This window comes from Lepidochelys kempii, chromosome 2 (genome assembly GCF_965140285.1).
Source record: "Lepidochelys kempii isolate rLepKem1 chromosome 2, rLepKem1.hap1, whole genome shotgun sequence".
In the NCBI taxonomy this organism is placed as follows: domain Eukaryota; kingdom Metazoa; phylum Chordata; order Testudines; family Cheloniidae; genus Lepidochelys; species Lepidochelys kempii.
The window spans coordinates 76,470,771-76,490,564 of NC_136381.1; the positions used below are offsets into that span (position 1 = coordinate 76,470,771).

At 40.2% G+C, this 19,794-nt stretch overlaps 1 protein-coding gene across 7 annotated transcripts in view; it reads left to right on the forward strand.

Moving 5' to 3' along the window:
* Window positions 1-19,794, forward strand: part of LOC140906745 (ras-related protein Rab-10) — a 53,391-nt gene that overhangs the window by 26,977 nt on the left and 6,620 nt on the right. For 2 of the 7 annotated variants that reach the window (XR_012157231.2, XR_012157232.2), the window contains exons 4-7: window positions 5,619-5,708; window positions 13,275-13,403; window positions 15,914-16,015; window positions 17,161-19,540. Coding sequence is in view for 4 of the 7 variants with exons in the window: in XM_073331296.2 (XP_073187397.1) it covers window positions 5,619-5,708; window positions 13,275-13,403; window positions 15,914-16,015 (321 nt within the window). In the remaining 3 variants the exon portion in view is untranslated. Of the gene's footprint in view, window positions 1-5,618; window positions 5,709-13,274; window positions 13,426-15,913; window positions 16,016-17,160; window positions 19,541-19,794 lie in introns of all 7 variants that reach the window. The other 5 variants (XM_073331296.2, XM_073331297.2, XR_012157233.2 and 2 more) reach the window with 4 other exon arrangements.

Genomic DNA, 19,794 nt, shown 5'->3' on the forward strand with positions numbered 1-19,794 from the left:
GTTCTCAGCCCTCGACCTTCAAGATGCATAATTCCACATCGCTATCCACCCATCCCACAAACAATTCCTCCGTTTTATGGTTGGCCAGGACCATTTTCAATACCAGGTGCTCCTCTTTGGCCTGTCATCTGCCCTAATGGTCTTTTTGAAGGTCACATCAGTAATAGCTGCACAGCTCTGCAGGAAAGGTATCTTAGTATTCCCCTACCTGGACGACTGGTTGCTGAAAGGCCACTCCTTGGAACTGATGTCTCGGGAAACTTCTGAGGCCATAGACCTCTTTTTCGAATTGGCCCTGCAACTGAACGTACAAAAATCCACCTTGATCCCTCTGCAAAACTTAGAATTCATAAGGACACATTTTGATTCAGTAACAGCAAGCACCTAACTTCCTCTACACAGGTTTGTGGCTCTTTCCAATATAGCAAACACAATTCAGCTCATCCCCCAAATCACAGTCAAGAACGGTGTTCAATTACTGGGACACATGACAGCCACCACCTTCATTACAGAATATGCCAGACTTCAAATGTGCTACCTTAAAGGGTGGCTCAGAATTGTCTGTTCACCAACCAGCCACAATTTAAATATGCTTCTTTCCATACCTACCTCTGTAAAACAATCCCTCAACTGGTGGAAAGACTATCACAATGTGTGCACAAGAGTCTTATTTCCCCCAACAGTCATCATAATGACGGACACCTCTCTGCTAAGCTGGGGAGCGCATCTAGACACTTACATGATCCAGGGCAAGTGAACAACAACCTCCTGGATGCTAGACATCAAGCTCTTGGAACTCAGAGTGGTCAGATACGCCTGTCTCCAATTTCTACCGCCAATCAGGGGCAAACACACAAAGCTTATGACAGACAATATGTCATTCATGTTTTACATCAATTACCAAGGAGGGACAGGATCCCCCTCCCTTTGCACCAAGGCTGTCAGGCTTTGGAATTGGTGCACATGCAACCAGATGGCCAACACAGCAGTCTATGTCCCGGGGGTTCAGAGCATCCTGCAGATGCACTCAGCCGACACTTCTCCAAAGACCACAGTTGGGAAGTAGACCTCCACATATTTAGTCAATGAGGCTCCCCCCAGGTAGACTTGTTCATCACAGAGTCAAACAAGAAATGCAACCACTCCTGCTTGAGGGGTGGATTGAATCACCAGTCCCTAGCCAAAGTTATGCTCAAAATAAAGGAAGACAGAGCCGGAGTCATCCTAATAGTTCTGGCCCTGGCCCAAACAAACATGGTTTCATTACCTGTTACGGCTGGCTGTTTGCTGTCCAATAACTCTTCATGCAGTTCTCCATCTTCTCTTCCAGGAGGGTGGGAAGATTTTTCATCCCAAACTCACAGTGCTTCATCTCAAAGTATGGTTGGTTGATGGCTCTCACGATTAGAGACAACCTGCTCAGGAGATGTAAAAGGAGAACTATTACACAACAAGAAACAGTCTATTTGGTACGTGTAGTCTCAAAAATGGACACAGTTTGCCAGCTGGCATGACTGCCGACAGATTCCACCAATGATCATATCACTTCTAGATATACTGGAATACACCCTAACTCTGAAAACCTTGGGTCTATCAGTGAGCTTCCTAAGGGTCCACCTGGCAGCTGTCATGGCTTTCCAGGTTATTCCGTCTTTGCCCACCTGACCACAACGAGATTTCTCAGAGGGCTCTATCCACCGGTCCAGCCTACTTCAGTATGCGACCTCAACCTGGTCCTTAAATGCCTCACAAGATAGCCAGAGGTTTGAAGGGCAATCTGCTTACTGCTATATTTGTTAATGAAGATGGCATTCCTGTTAGCCATCACGTCAGCACTACGGGTTGGAGAAATAGTGGCCCTGGTGGCATACTCCCCCTTCACGGGTGTACTTTAAAGACAAAGTCATACTGTGGCCCCACCCCAAATTCTTAGCTAAGGTTTTTTCTGAGTTCCATCTCAGTCAGCCCATTCACCTGCCTATCTTCCACCCCAAACCGCATCCATAGTGCCAGGAGGCACTGCTGCACACCCAGGATGTCCTGGCCTTCTATCTAGTAGACAGAACAAAGCCCTTCAGAAAGATCCACAAGTTATTTGTCTCGCTAGCAGAGGAGTCAAAAGGGTCATCAGTTTCTAGCCATAGGCTTTCTAAGTGGTTATCAGGCTGCATTAACTCTTGTCGCCAGTCTTGCAATATTCAGCCACTTTCGGATATAGGCACTGATTCTACAACATCCATTGCGTCTTTTACGACCTTCCTCAAGAACATTCTGATTATCGAAATCTATAAAGCCGCTACTTGGGCATCTGTACGTTCGTTCACCGAACACTATGTGATAATTCATGACTCTACCTCTAATACTGTCTTTGGCTCAGCTGTACTTTCCTCTGTACAGGACTCGACTCCGAAGCCCCTCTGCCTTAAAGGGTACTGCTTGGTAGTCACCTAGAGTGGGACACCCATAGGGACACTACTTGACAAAGAAACGGTTACTCACCCTGCGCAGTAACTGTGGTTCTTCAAGATGTGTGTCACTATGGATGCTTCATTATCTGAGCTCCTTCCCCTCTGCTTTGGAGTTCTTTGCCATAGAGCTTCGTGGTAGAGAAGGAACTGAGGGCGGTTCGCCCACGCTGTGCTGTATAACAATGGCATAAGGCAGGAAACTGACTAACACACATGCACGGGCCAAACAGACACTGCTGTAAGAAATCTCCATTCAAAATCACAGGAGAGCTCTAGCTCACCGAGAGTGGAGCACTTGTGGGACACACATCTTGAAGTACCACAGTTATTGCACAGGGTGATTAACCATTTCTTTCGATTGATCCAAACTGAATTTTTTGTTTGTTTGTTGGTTCATTAACATTTTCATGGTCCTGATTTGGGATGGGAAACGTTTTCAAAATTTCAAAAAAAAAAAAAATTCAGACTGCAAAAAACACTTCTTGCTCAGCCCTACTTGTGGCTGCAGTAGCTTCATCAATGGCCGCTTTGGCAGTAGCACATTCACAGCTGCTAATTAGTTAGGGGTCCATTCTCCCCCCCTCCATCTCTCAAAAGTTAGGTACTTCTGGCTATGGGTTTTTCAGTCCAAAGGGGTATTCCTGGGTAACTGTCGGAAAGGCCATGAATATCCTGAATTTTAGGAAAAATCAGAGGGCCATATTCTGTGCAGGTATAAATCAGCATAGCACCACTGATGCTGATTTTCACTAGCTAAGGATCTGGCTACAGAGTCAGATTTCAGATTTCAGCCTTAGCAATTCGTAGTAATTTTCATTTCCAAAACTATCATCTACATAACCAACTTAAAAAAAAATGAAGGTAGAAATTCAGCTTAACATTTATTATGTATTTCCCTATCAGCTTTTTCAGACTTCAAAAAAGAGCTATGATATTTGCAAAGTGCTTTGAGATCCTTGGTAGAAAGATGCTATAAAAATGTAAACTTATTATTAAATTAGCATGGAAATAATAGATTTCTGAAAGAGCCATTGTCTTAAGCCTTTTTAGGTAGAAAGAACATTTCTATGGCAAGACTAGTTATACTTTTTGTATGTACAGAAATTAATTCATTTCAATCATGAATACCATATTTTTACACAAAAAGTATTAACATCTCCTTTTGACCTTTTACTTCAAAGTAAAGTCAAATGTCATTAAAAATTTTTAGATACATAAAGTCTCTCAAATAAAATAAATTGATTATGTGATGTGTTTAAATTGTCTATTTACTATATCCTATTTTAGGGACTGATGTGTGTAATTTTATGTAGGAGAACCATTGACCTTAATGAGTAAAGCTCCAGTGCATTCTGAAACATCCAGCATTTTGGTCTATTAATCCAGATTAGCTTGATTCATTATTTTAGATCTGTACTTTGTACTCTTATGATGATCTTACTTCATTTTAATACAACATTATCTTGAACATCATCTGCAGTTATGAAATGAGATTAGCTGACTCTAAAATGAGAGTGGATTAAAAAAATGAAATGGTGTACCCTAATAATAAATAATGGTGCCTCATGCTATACTTTTCAAATGAGGCAACTTAGTTGTAAAAAGTGCAAGTAGACTAAAAATAATGATTCTATGATCTTTTAATGAATAAAGATCCTCTTTTGCATTTCTCTGAAGGTGTGTGTGTTTTGGAGGAAAGGGTTGGCTGTATATGCCTTTTAGGACTTGTACACACTAGCTCTCACTTCGATATAACTTAAGTCACACCGAGGTGTGGAAAAGCCACCCCTCTGAGCAATGTAAGTTACACCTCCCTAAGCAGCGTTGTGGACAGTGCCATGTTGGTGGGAGAGCTCAGGGAGGTGGCGTAATTATGCCGATGGGAGAGCTCTCCCCCATCAACATAGAGCTACAGCAGTGCAGCTACATTGGTACAGCTGTGCTGCTGTAGCGATTGTAGAGTAGCCCTTACAGTTTGTCGAAGATCTCAGGAGGGATGGGTCTACAATAGACTGAAGTGTTTCTGTTTATCTATATACGCTAATCGTATTGGCTGTAGCAAAGCAAACTTCCCTAACTTTGACCTACTTGGGCCTCTAGAGATGGAAGGGCAACTCATTCTCCATGTCCGTTCATTCCCTGGCCTCTTTTGATACTGACATGCATTTTACACAGTTGCAGTTGTGATGGTGGTGTTTTGTAATGTGGATGCCAGTGCACTAGGAGCTGGACTGAAGCCATCAATTCTCTTCATTCAGGTCACAAAAAGCGGTTTTAAATGTCTGGAAATATTACTTATTTCAGAACACGTGACAGTTGGCAAGTTTCAGTTCTGTTGCTGAACTTCTCGCTTCCCTTTTCACCGTTTCAGACATACACAGTTATGATGGCCTGGCCTAAAATAATGATAATATAAGGTGTCAAAGTATGTAACTTTGCTGGATTATCAGGAAAACTGATTGTAGACAAAGGATAGTAGGCTTGATCTTGCTCCTTTGAGGTTGATGAGGTTTTGCTATTTACCTCAGTAAGAGTAGGATGAGTCTATAGTTGCTTTTCTTAGAAGGTTTTGGAATAATCTAACTTTTATCATGGTGCGGTTGGACATTTTGGGTGCAGTGCTACCATCTGACATATAAGAATGAAAGGGAGAGAGGGTACCAGGTGCCTCTTGTGTCACCCCCTGTGTTCAGGCAATATGACAGCTCTTTCCATAGTGCTCATGAGTGCTAGAAGGTAGACCTAATTAATATGCCAGCCCATGCATCACATTGCTCTAGAGGGGGCTTGGTCTGGGAGTTGGGGGCATTTCCTGCCTCCCCAAATCATCAGCATCAAGCATTCATCAATAGATGGAGGCTATATACCTTGTATCTTTTCAAAGGATCAGCAAATTATACTCTACTCCATCACATGCTCACATTCTGCCACTGTGCATTACTCTTCATTATGATGTCTTGTCCTAGTCAGCGGGATCCCTTTAGCTCTCTAGGTAGTATCTCTACTTATCCTTGAAAAGGCCAGAGCAAAGATTAGTCCTTTATTTCAAAGAAATAAAATGCTGATGGTTAGAATAAAAAAAAGGGTGTGCATTTTGTTTTTTGAACTTCATGATACATGTTAATATTGTTTCTCTTCTTTTGTCATTAGAAAGCAGATGACGAGGTGGATATAGTGCTATTGGGTAACAAGTGTGATAAGGAGACAGAACGTGTAATTCCAAAGCATAGTGGGGAAAAGGTAGGCATTGATCACTGGTATTTTCTCCTAGCCCTGCAGAGTATTTTGGCATTTGAATGTGAACTCTGACCTTGAAAACTAAAATGTTCCTGAGTTCCAAATATTTTGTTATAAATTGCTACAAAAGAATACTTGTTTAATATAAGAGCAGAATATGGTAAATAATTTTACTAGTTGCTGTCTTTAGAACACTAATTATTATAAAAGTTTAACTTTAAAACATTTTTATTGCATACTTTCTAGCATAACACCTGAAAACTCTTTTATTTCAGAGTTAGACTAAAAATATTTTGGAGTCTGCATTTTCAGGTTATTGTTTTTAAATGGGATGTTAAACTACAATACTTATTTTATTTCTCAACATTTTTCTAAAACATGCTATACCCGTAATCTTCCACAACAGTATCTATGACTCTTACATTGCTGACTTCCAGGCATGATTTTCATTGCCTTGTTCGCAAGACCACCAGCAACAGAAAGTCTGGAGTTGTGTTACTCTGTTGTACCCCTTTGAGTCTATGGAATTCTTATAAAAATATCACTTCCTTAGCAATATCGCTTGGTATCAATCAGTGAGAGGAAAAACAGGCCCAGCGACTGCCAATTTGGGTAAACAGAGGTCTTCCGGGGTACATGAACTCATCCACATATGCCTAGTTTTACAACACGCTACGTAAAAAGCACTAGCAAAGTCAGTAGAAAACTAAAATTTCATACAGACAATGACTTGTTTATACTGTTCTATATACTATACACTGAAATGTAAGTACAGTATTTGTATTCCAATTGATTTACTTTATAATTGTATGGTAAAAATGAGAAAGTAAGCAAACTTTTTCAGTAACAGTGTGCTTGTGACACTTACTGTATTTTTCTGTTTGATTTTTGTAAGCAAGTAGATTTTAAGTGAGATGAAACTTAGGAGTCTGATTTATCTTGTATAGCCCCGAAAAGGGATACAATAGTCTGAACAGGCTGAGAGCCACTGCTATAGGTAGAGCCCTACCAAATTCGGAGCCATGAAAAACGTGTCACGGACCATGAAATCTGGTCTGCCACCATGAAATCTGGTCTGCCACCATGAAATCTGGTCTTTTGTGTGCTTTTACACTATACTATACAGATTTCATGGGGGAGACCAGCGTTCCTCAAATTGGGGGTCTTGACCTAAAAGGCAGTTGCAGGGGGGTTGCAAGATTATTTTAGAGGGGCCACGGCATTGCCACCCTTACTTCTGCACTGCCTTCAGAGCTGGGTGGCTGAAGAGTGGCAGTTGGTGGCTGGGCACCCAGCTCTAAAGGCGGCGCCCTGCCAGCAGCAGCGCAGAAGTAAGGATGGCAATACCTTACCATGCCACCCTTACTTCTGCGCTGCTGCCTTCAGAGCTGGGCGGCCAGAGAGTGGCGGCTGCTGACTGAGGGCTCAGCTCTGCAGGCAGCAGCGTAGAAGGAAGGGTGGCAATACTATACTATCTCATTCTTTCTTCTGCACTGCTGCTGGCAGTGGCTCTGCCTTCAGAGCTTGGCTCCCGGACAACAGACTCTGCTCTCAAGTTGCCCAGCCCTGAGGGCAGCACCACCACCAGCAGAAGTAAGGGTAGCAGTACTGCAGCCCCCCCCCCCCCCCCCGAAACACACACAATAACCTTGCAACCCCCCCCCCCCCCACACACACACACACACACAACTCGTTTTTGGGTCAGGACCCCTATAATTACAACACTGTGAAATTTCAGATTTAAATAGCTGAAATCATGAAATTTACAATTTTAAAAATCCTATGACCATGACATTGACCAAAATGGACCATAAATTTGGTAGGGCCCTACCTGTAGGCCAAGGAATCTCTCTGGCACCCCCTGCTGCTGTTTACATATATCACAGGCAGCCACTTAATATGCTGCTCTCTCTCATTGAGTATACAGCGCTGCCTACATAAGCAATCAAGTTTGTGGCCCACTATTTTGAGAGAGCAAGATTCAGGGTCTTTTCCATTGAGGACTCATGCTGTTGCATCTCTCTTCCTCCATCTGTTCACCATTGCTTATCTTTGGCATCCTTCACAGTGGGACTGAATTCTCTTTTTATTGTTGTGGTTTTATCTTATATTTTGGGTTCTATTGTTCTTTGCACTTTTGGAAGTTGGACTGAGGAAGGTTCTAATTTATAAATAAATAGCACTCCAGCTATAATTAGCAATATGTTTATTCTGTGGCCATGGAATTTGCTGCATTTTGAATTTTGCTTCCAAATCTAGGTTTTCTGCAGTTTTTAGAGTTATTTCTAGTCCTCATCTTGTGAAAACGTGAATGGAAATGTTGTCTTCCTGACTGTGCAGACAACCTGCAGCAATAACCCTAAGAGATGTACTAGCTGTTCCATTCATATCCATCAATTTTAACAATTAATTATAAAGAAGCTGTGCCAGATCCTCAGGTAGTGTAACATGACAAAGCTCCACTGAAGTCCATGGACCTGCGCATATTTATGTTAGCTGAGGATATGGCCAGAGAGTTTTGAATTTCAGCATTGTTAACCCTTTTGCTGCTGAACATTTTCTCAGACACATCCAAGTAAAGTACTTATCCCACATTACCAGATCACCTTCCATGCCTTCTTAGGTAGAACTGATGCAAAAAAATGTGGCCTTTTGACCAAAATGAGAATTTTCATAGAAAATTTTTGTTTTGTTGAATTTCTGAGGCTTTTTTAATGAAAAAAACCAGAACATTTTGGGTTTTCAAAAAATGAGAATGGGGGGCATTTTATTTTTCTCCTTTTTTTTTCTTCCATTTTTTACTTTCATCTTACTTTTCTAGTGGGGAGAAAAACCAACAATGTTTTCTTTCATCAAAAAACTGAACAGATTCTGAGAAAAATTTTAACCATGAACATTTTGAGGGTTTTTAAAAAAATTGTCATGAAATATAAATAGCATTTTTTTAACCGGTTTTGTTCTTAGATGCCCAAAGCCCCAGTTGCCAATACCTGCACCATCTCCCTAACCATTTCTGAAGTGTGCCAACATACAAATCTGGAAGCACATGGAAAACTGAAAATGTCAGAACTGTGTACAATGTATTTAATATCAAAATTAATAATACATGACTACTGTACTGTTTGCTTTATTTGCTTTTACATTTAGATAAACAAAACATGTATTTTTTAATTTAAATGGAGCTGCCTCAAAATTTCCATATTGATGTACTAGTGTGCCTCAGAAACCAAGATGCTTCAAAGTACACAAGTCCTTGGGTGTAGTTAAGATTGCATAATCATTTATCTTATAACCTCTGGGTGCAACTTGCTAGAAAGGGAGTGAGAATAGTGGAGCTGAGTGAGGGGTGGGGAGGTGGAGAGGGCATATAGGGAGAAGTATGCTGTACCTTTTAAAGAGCCATAGCAAATTACTCTTCTCCCATAACTGGGAGATCAGGGAGGCACATCCTGACATTGTGGCTATAACTCTCAGCATACACTGGCTTTTGCTGTTGAAAATTGTATGCATGCATAGGGTTTGTAATCAGCCTTTATCTCGTTCATAAGGTGGACACTCTATCAGGCAGGTTGGGCACCTTATATGAGACAAGGTGTTTTGTTCGCATTTAACCAATTTTTTCAGATTATGAAATTCTAAAGTAATAATAATAAATAATAATGTCACCCTGTGAACAGTATTGCAAGCTATATCTTTTAAAGTGCACAGTTCCCTCATTAATTATACACCTTGAATTTGAAGATTTTCATGGACTTTGTCTAGCCTCTACCGAGTAGTACAAGATGTTCTGTGTGTGTATTCACATATCATTTTTAAACAAAGTGATCATGTAACTGGAGTCTATTATAATGCATATGCACAAGGGGGCAGTGTTAAGGTTTCACAGACTGTTAAATATGGTATTTTCTGACTTCTGAATGCTTAACCATGCAACAATATATTTCTTTCAACAAACTTTTTTTTAAAACAAATCATTACCTCTTCACCAGCCAGTCTACTCCCTAGATTTCTCCTGTATTTTGAAGCACTCTTTGGTTATACTAAGTGTTTCTTTTTCTAATGTGATTTCAGAGCTCTAGAGAATCCTGAGTTCCATAAGCAAGGAAATAGCTAACACTGTCCACTCACTCCAATTTAAAAAAGTGAATATTAACAAAAAGAAAATCTTAGAATACCAACTCTGCCGATGAGTGATTTAGATTAATCTATTTCATACTACACTCAGAACTGCAAGCCACAAGAATTATTCCTTTGCAGAATCCCGCAGGGAGGATCTATGGATCCTGCAAGATTCTCCAGTATGTTGGCTCTTCCGGAAGGTATCTCAAAATTCTGGACACATTATCCAATTTTATAGTAGAACAACACAATTTCATTCAGATAATTTCTTATAAAACCATGTTGTTTTGTAATTCTCTCACTTCTACTGCTCCAAAGATGACATTATGTCATACAACTTAATCTTGACAGTATCATAGAATATCAGGATTGGAAGGGATCTCAGGAGGTCATCTAGTCCAACCCGCTGCTCAAAGCAGGACCAATCCCCAATTTTTGCCCCAGATCTCTAAATGGCTCCCTCAAGGACTGAACTCACAACCCTGGGTTTAGCAGACCAATGCTCAAACCACTAAGTAGTTTATATTATAAGTAAGTTTCTTTTTTTGTGGTCATTCATTTTGACAGAAATTTTACCTTTTTAAAAAGCAAAACTAGTAACATTATCTCTCTTTGTCAAGAGTAAATAAAATCTTTCCCATAAATCAGTGGTTCCCAACCAGGGGAATGTAGAGGTTCCCAGGAGGAACATCAGCTCATCTACAGATTTGCCTAGATTTACAACAGGCTCTAGAGCCCTGCAGGGGGATGGCGATCCTGCAGAGCCCACTGCCATAATAACAGGAGCAGAATAAAAATTTAACAAACCATGTGGGAGCGAATGCGAGTGGGTATTGCGGGACGGGAGCAGAATTTAAAAAATAGTCCTTCTGCTCCATAAACAATATGAACTCCCCAGCCAGCAGCCGCCACTCATCAACTGAAGACGACAGCGCCACCAGCAGCCGCAGCGCAGAATATGGGTGGAAATACTATATGATGCCACCCTCACTTCTGCACGGGTGCTGGTGGCGGCGCTGACTTCAGAACTGGGTGCCTGGCCAGCAGCCACTGAATGACAAGATTCACAAGTGAAAAACAGGCTCAAGTATCATGCTGAAATGTAAGTACAATATTTACATTCCAATTGATTTATTTTATAATTATATGGTAAAAATGAGAAAGTAAGCAATTTTTCAGAAATAGTGTGCTTTGACACGTCTGTGTTTTTATGTCTGATTTTGTAAGCAAGTAATTTTTAAGTGAGATGAAACTTGGGATACGCAAGACAGATCAGACTCTTGAAAGGTGTACAGTAGTCTGGAAAGGTTGAGAACCACTGCTCTAAATTGTTGGTTTTTTATTGTCTTCAATATCTTTATAATACATTGACCACAACTTTTTACACCAGTCCAAGCACAAAACACAGCAATTTTGCCTAATGCCAGAAAACTCTATCTTCTGGCATTTTCAAGCCTGACTTTTGAATTTTGGGGAAGGGTGAGCAGATTAGCATTTTTGCTTCCTGCACCCCAAAACATAATTTATTTTGTTTGTTTATTTTTAAAAAGAAATGGAATCTGTAACTAGAATGGGTTGAAAAGCATACATAATTGCTTTTGACAGTTGACCTTTTTTTTTCCAACGGAGATGCTTCCAAATGAGCTTGAGATCTGGGAGCCACTAAAGGTATGTCTACACTGCAATTAGACACCTGTAGCTGGCCAGTGCCAGCTGATTTGGGCTAAGGGGCTTGGGCTTAGTGGCTGGTTAATTGTGGTGTAGACGTTCGGGCTCAGGCTGCAGCCCACACTCTGGGACCCAGACCACACTCTGGGACCCTCCCACTTTGCAGGATCCTAGAGCCCAGTGTCCAGTTTGAGCCCGAACGTCTACACCACAGAAAAACAGCCCCTTAGCCTGAGCCCCGAGAGCCCAAGTCAGCTGGCACGGGTCAGCCACAGGTTTTTAATTGCAGTGTAGGTATACTCTGAGCCTCACAGGATTTTGTGTACGCTGTAAACTTCATTGTTCTCTGTGAGTGGGATCCTGTCCCTAAGTTCCATGCATAGAAGGGAAGTCTGCACATGGACCCCCCTTTACTGCCTGGAAGGGAGAGGGGATAGACTCTTCCACTGCACTGTCCTTGCAGAGATTCCACTTCAGTCCCCCATTGGCTCCCTACAGTGGAAGGAAATGATCCAGCCCTTTGTCGTCTTCTCCAAATTTCCAATTGTATAAACCAGCAAGTCTAGGTCCTCAAAATAGCTGTGAATTCTGTCTTTTCCCCACACAAACAGTGATGGAGGACATGTGTCCGGGAAACCCACTGGAACGAAGGAGCATAAATAAATTCAGTAACCTAAAAACTGCGCTACCTTTTCCTTCTTCATTTTTTTAACCCTTTTTTTTTTCTTTTCTCACATCTCCAACTCATTCCATCTATCTCCATACCCCTTTTTCCACATAAATGTTTGCTATGTAGTCTCATATTATCTGTTCCTTTTCTCTCCATGGAAAGGAGCATCTCCTTTCCTCTTACTTTGTCTTATTTCATTCCTACTTGTCCCATTCTCTATTACTCACTGCCACAAGGTAACTGGCCCCTTGAAGAGGAGTGGGGCCAGTCCCACCCGAGGCATAATTAATTAGCTACTTCCCAGCCTGAGAGGGTGGAACCTGGGGGTTAGGTAATAGTTTAACAGACACCCAGGCTTCATAAGAAGACTGAGAGAGATGTTTGGGGTGTGGAGCCATGGGGAGTGGGCAGATTCCTGTGGAAGTCCCTGAGCCAGGGTCTGCAGGAGGCTGAGTATTCCAGGGGAACAAAGTGGTCTGTACGAGAGCAAGGAAGGATGAAAGAAATAGAGTCCAGCATGGGCTAAGCATATTACTCCAGGGGAGCTAGCCTGGGGACTGTGTGCTCCATACCAGAGCCAGAAAGCCCAGGGGCTGGGAACAGGGCCGATAGGAAGGGCTGAGGAGAAGCCCCTGAAGGACAGAAGGACATTTTTGTTTGTTGGGACTTTTTAGTTTTACTTTCCTAGAAGGGTTTAAGGGTGATTGTGACTTGACTGGAGGGCTGAGCCACATCTCAGGATTGACTAGTGTGCAGACAGCTGAGGAGACTCATTTCAGGGTTCGGAAACTGAGGCTGGAAGTGCCTGTAGCACCATGCTTGGCCAGCAGGGGCTGCTACACTGTGACACTCGCCATCTTTCTCTCTCCAATGTTAAAATGTCTCTCTGTCCCTTTACTCCCCTTCTTGTATCTTTTTATATTCTGTTGTCCCACCATGGTTCTTCACATCTTTGTCTCATCCCTCTGAAACTCTTCCCCATAATGGTTCCTTTCTCCCTCTCCCCTTCATTGTTTCATCCTTTTCCTACCTCCAAGTGGGGTTTTTGCTTCTAGTTTGACGACCTAGAACCCTTTCCTCTTTATTACATTTTATTTCTTCTCTCCCTAAAGGACTTCCTGCTGTTGAGGTGGAAGGAACTTAGATTCTCTCTTTTTCTGCCCTCCATGGACCAACTGTCTGCAGCTCTTCTTCTATGCGCTACACCTCCCTTTGGGGAGAGGCTGCCCTGGCAACTTGAAGTAGGCACTGGCTTTGCTGCAGGTGATGGGAATGGATGGAAGCCTGCAGGGACCCTAGCACTTGTATCCTAAAACTTAGGAGCATGGTTATAGAAGAGGACTGTAAATAGTTGATGATTTTAAAGAAAAACTATAGTTCTGTAACTGGTTTATATGTTGAAGGGTTGCTCCCTGATGGAAAATGCTAATAACTTGTTTTTAAAAAAGAAAGCTACAGTCACTTGAAAAACTCCAGCTCCCTAAGCCAAGTGGGAGTGTTGGACTCCCAGACCCACAAAATTAATATTATATTTTTATCACATCACAGTTATCAAATTGGTTCCAGCATGCTAACACCCTTATGCCCACATGAGTGGAAATTGAATAGATATTAATGCATCTAGCTCCTCCTGCTGGTTTGCTTGGTTCCTCTTTTTTTCCAGTGGAGAAAAATAAGGTGCCTATAGCGGTGGCTGTGTGAAGGATCTGTGATATCCTAATGAAGAGGTACCAATTTCAGCCTCACCATCATGCAAAAACACCTATCTGGGGTAACAGAGACTTGCAAATTGGATAAAAAACGTGTAATTTGGAAAAACTGGCTGAGCTAGGGCATCATATAGATTTTCCCATTAGTCAAGGATGAGGACTTTGTCTCTTTTCTAACACTAAAGTAACAATATCTTAGCAGAGTGGCAGTACTTACAGGTAAAACATTGTTAACATACCAATTTGATCCAGACACCCTGTGACTGCCAGAGGCCCCAGAGCTACTGGGGAGCTTCGAAATTCTTCGTAAACTCCCCAGTCCCATGTCCATTATGTATGCTTTACTAACAAAAAGGAACTCCATTGGTCTGGAGTTCTTTGTAAAAGCATGGGTAGGGGATATATCATAGCACTTAAAAGACCACCACTGGCAGCGCATATTACGGAATCTTAAAAATGCTTCCCTGGATTTCAGGCCATGCCTGATACAGCAAAAGATTCTATTCAGAATGTTTTGGGAGTCACAGAAGTTGTGCTTTGTCCTTCGATGTTCGTTGGTGCTGTAATAAAGAAGGAGGAACCCTGATGCATATGCTATGGTACTGTCCATCAGTCAGGCAGCTATGGAAAAAGGTATGCACATGAGTGAGAATAGGGCTTGGCCTCAGCAATCAAACCTGAGCTGAAAATTATTTCCTAGGTTATGTACCTGGATTTAACTCCACCACAAAGATTTTGGTTCTTGAGGCCACAGTGATTACCAACTGCATGAATTTTAAAAAATGGAGGAGTAGGGCTATGCCCAGAATAGAGCAGTGGTATTCAGACCTGTCTGAATTAGCAGCAAAAGAAAGAATAGGTTTTCGATGTAGAGAGCAGTTATATGAATTTGAAGAAATTTGGACCCCATTTATTGATACATTTGAATAAAGAATGTTGAGATAGCTCAAATAATTCCAGACTTCCATTCCATTTGACCTCTCTACTTTTCCCCTCTCAATGCCTGCCACTTTCCCCATACCCAGCTTCCCTTTTTCCTATTTGTGTTTTTTTTTATTATTATTATTGTTCCCCCAGCCTAACATGTTATGCTTGTGTAATATTGTCTGATTGTGTATTGTTTGGTCTTGTAGCTTTGACAAGTTGCAAAGTTGAATAATTGTTAAATTGTATTGAATAGCTTGTGAAATGTGCAATATTTGTTAACATAAAAGCTGTAAGTCATTTTACCTTTTTGTATTTTTATTGGGTTTTTTTTTATGAAAATTAATTAAAAAAATTAATCTTAAGGGAGAAAACTGAGATTATGCAAGACACTAACTGGGTCCCCAAAATTAGGGATATACGAAGTTCAAGTGCTTCATATAACCCAGACCTGTGCAATTTACGCTCTGTGGGTCTGATCCGGTGGGATTTAGATGAAGCCCCATATCCCTATGCTGCAAATACAGATAAATATTTGTTTTTAAATTGCACAAGACATAAACATATTATCCATTAACCTCAATGTTACTCTTTTCGGTATTGTATTATCATTTAGACTGTAATGTCTGTGTTTATATTTGATCATTTATTTCTATAATCTAGAACTGGGTTCATTTTTACATCCTCATTTTCATATCTGTAGATTTTGCCAGATTTGAAACTATACTTTTTTCAATCCAAATCTTCCTTCTCTATATTTTAAAAAGTTTCATTTAAACACACTTGTTGTATACAGTCCATTCTCAATGAACAGTTGGAAGAGGCCCATTACTCTTTTATCTTTTAATTTGTGTATGAAGACACATGTCAGAAAAAGCATCACTGCAAGTCCAAAAAAGTATTAGAATGTTTTAAGAGTTCCTGAAATTAGTAAATTGAAGATGTATATGCAATTATCAAATCACGTTCACTAAATTCATGAATTTATCTTTATTATTTATTATTAATTCAATCTAAGTTTATTGTATTCAAAAGTTGCTTTATCAAATATTTTGTTTTTATAAATAGTATTGTACATATGAATATATGTCATTCCCTTGCCTTTATTTGTTTTTCAGCTTGCATGGGAATATGGTGTACCTTTTTTTGAAACCAGTGCTACAGATAACATAAATATTGAAGATGCCTTTTCAGTATTGGTCAAAGAAATAATGAACAAGGTAGGTTCCTTTTTTGGGGGAGGAGGCAATGCAATAAAACTTTTTTGAGACAAATCCTGTGGACAGAGGAAGTGCTGCAGAAGACCTTTAACACAGCAGAACCAGTTTGGTGAGCCTCTCTACAGGGGAATATATGCCACCTGTGTACCATGGAGCTGTGCTCTGTGGATGTGCCTTGTACTCTAGCACACGGAAGTTTTGGGCGTAGGGAAGTCATGGGTTGGGAAAGAGGTGGGGCTGGCGGATGTGCAGCTTTGCGGCTTCACCAGCCACAGGCACTTCTCCATAGGGGAAGGTACAGCAGCCATAGAGTTCCACTGCCCCTCCGTGACTTGGGCCAGGGGGTATAGAAGCTGTGGAAGGAGTTGGCCCTTTATGTTCAATTAGCAAATGTCTGATCCACAATTTATAACACATGTGCAAATGATTTACATTGGTATTGCTAAATAGAGAGGAAAATGAACTCCTTTTTTGAAATTGCTAGGACTTAAAGGATTTCTGAGTTAATTAGCAGTGGATTGCTGCTGTCAGAATCAGTCTCTCAGCCTGAAGGGTGTGGCAGTGTAAAGGTACTTACTACTGCATGATGGAGTCTCCCTAGAGCAATAATTACAATACACTGAATTATTAATTAGCTAAGACAATATTTTCCATCAAGAGATTTATTTTTAGATAGCAGAATATTGCTTTAGATATTAATGGATATTCCTCTTAAATGTATTATTATTGTCATCCATCACCAACATTAGTTATACAAAACTAGTCTTCAGTTCAGAATAGTCTTGAAGTCATAATGAAGATAAATGAACAAAATTACCGACAAAGTTGAAAGTTCCAGAGTTTTGATTAAATGGCCATACAGGGTGTGGTCTGTTAATTCAGGTGGACTATATGGGTTCAAAGATTCAAAGGTGTTAACATAACCCAGTCAGTGTCCAACATTACACAGTTTCAGAAAGGTTTGAGGATTGGTATACAGAGACCTCAGCCTGCTTAGTACTGTGGTGTAAACAGCATTAAAAATCCTTTCAACCATTTATTAAAAATACAGAAAAAAAGAGGGAAAAACTGTTAAAGTATTTGAAATGTAAAGTAGTAAATAAGACTTTCATTTTAACAACATCCCTTGTTCCCTTTCCCTTTAGCTGGAAAGAATTGTTGGACAGTCTCTTGTGTGATATTAAAGATGGTAATAATTATCCTTTGGGGAAAAGAAAAGAAGTTAGTAGAGTTGGGCTGGAACTGTTGCTGCTGATGTTAAAGTCTCATTTCTAGAAAACAAAACAAGACTCACACAAAAGGAGAGAGAAGAGAACAGCAAATATAAAAAAATGACACTTCTGCCTCTGGTATTAACTTTTACTTGCAACCTTGCTGCTGGAAACACATAGTGTGCCAGAATATGCAGTCTTGGCTGGCTAAGCCAGGCTCTTATTAAACAGAAGGCAAAAGGAGAGAACTTGGAAAGAAGAAAAATCAGGTGGGGAAGGAAAGGGACACATGTTGTGTGGGTGGGGGAAGAGAGAGAGAGAGAGAATCTCACATCCCAGGTGGTGCGTGGGATTCAGCTGCAGCTGGTAGAGATGGAAATATCATCTGGGTCCCCTTCTCTGGCCCAGGCTGGACAGAACAGTTGTTGGGATCAGGATGACGAAGGTCCGGGGTCCCAGGAGATGGTGGGGGTGGCAGCCATGATAGTGAAGTTTGCTGCAGTAGCCAGAGTTCCTCCCGAAGCGTGGTTTTTTGTTTTGTTTTTTTAAAAGGATCCTGAAAGGGAGTGATAGATGGAATAGCCCATCTTTTCATTATTTTGTCTACCAATTAGGTCTAATTTCTGAAACACCAATTTTAGTTCATTTATTTCCATTCTCTCCTTTTGTTTACCAGTCACAGTCTTAATAGAGTCCTTGAATCATCAGTAGGACTTTTTGTTTGTACTAATTCAGTCTTTCTGTCTCATTTTTGTACCTTTTTCAGTCAGCATTTGTTGTTGTAGATTATTTTGACATTCCATGAACTTTCACTCACTTTTTACAGTTGCGCTCACAAGTAGGGTAAATTCATAGACCTAATTATCACAATAGTGGTGAAAGTAATCAGCTCTGAGTCAGACTGCTTCTAAATCAAGGACCAATACTATCAAATAAAAGTACTAAGCGTGGTTATTTCTCAGAAAAAAATATTTAGGTGGATTGATTTCCATTATTATGAAAATCCAGCTCAATAACCTTATTACTGTTTAAAAAAAAAAATCACATCAGAAGCACTAACAGTAGGCCTCTTAAGATTTGGCAGTGTGTCTCAAATAGGTTTACTTTAATTTCTTTTGTAACCAAGGAATTTACTGCATGTACTTGAAACACAAAAGGATACTGTTGTTTTAATGTAATAAGCATGTTTGCTGTTGCTGAGACATCTGAAGTTCAAATTACAGGTAAGCAATAACAGTTGTGAAGATTCACTAGGAAAATTTATATATCAATACTAAACATATTGAGGATTAAGGGGAACAGTTTTTTATTTCTAGAAACCTTTATTCAAATGCATCTTTGGTTATAAGTGAAATGATTTTGATAGTCTCAGATTAATCCAGGGTTCTTGTCTGTGCTGCAAAAGAAACACATAAATTAGCTAAACTAGTCATTAGCTTTAAAAGAAGCACAAATCCAGCATGGAAAAGAGTAGGGAAACTGAGGACAATATGCGGAGTTGTTTGAAGAAGATGGCTCATCTCCTGTTCACAGTTAACCTATCATCATGCTACTTTACTTTCATTAGCACTTAAATATATTCCAGCATTATTAGTTTTGTGTGTAATTAAATCAAACTGTGATGATAATTTCAAGCCCATGAGACAAAAAGATTTAGATATTGATTCAGTGGACCAATGCCTTTTTAATTTACATTACAAAGGAATGATACTGGCTAGTCTCCTGTATGTTCTCCAGCATGAGGTGTGCAGCTTTTGTATTTTGTTTCAACTGGGCAGCATACAGAAAAAGCCTTGTATGTTTTCTTTGTTGGCAAGGGGAGAATCCTTTAGGCTTTGCTCAAGCACCCAAAGGACTTGAAGAGTGTGAAAGCATGATCATATTATGTGAAAGTGCTACAGTATCACTGACAGAAAGGGAATGAAACACAAAGATCCTGTTTGAGTAGCCAGTATCTTTTATAAATAAAGAATAATAAGGTTTGTTAGAATTACAGTGTCTCCGGAATGATCTTTAAAGTAAGCAGGAAAAACTGCAAAATAATTAATAACTATAAGTACAACTAGCTGCAAAGACAAATATGAGCTTAATATATATTTCTACGTAATGTGTATTCTGTAGGACCTGAATGTCCTTACACGTTGCAGCCAAGTCTCTCAACTATAAAGTTACGTGCATTTAATGTTGTTCTAAGTATGACTTTAATATATTCACTTATCTTAGTAGATGCTTATTTTCTATACTGTAGACATGCTGACAGAGGTCTTAGCATGTTGAGAAAGCTGTATGTCAAACAACATCCATTTGACTAGAGGTGTGTAAACTTATAAATTTCCACTTTGTGTGTGTGCTTATGCAAAATGTTTTCATGAGAATTTGCCAGTGGTAAAATTTCATCTTTTCTGGAGATGCTTGAAGTCTCTGATGGGTTAACGGGTGCTTCTGTAACATTATTTTGGTCAGTGGTTTACCGTCTTCCAGTTAAATTTGTTTTGTTGATTTCAAATAAGGTTCTTCCTCATCTGAATTTTATTTAGTTTTCCCATTGGACTGGTAAGGCAGAGTTTA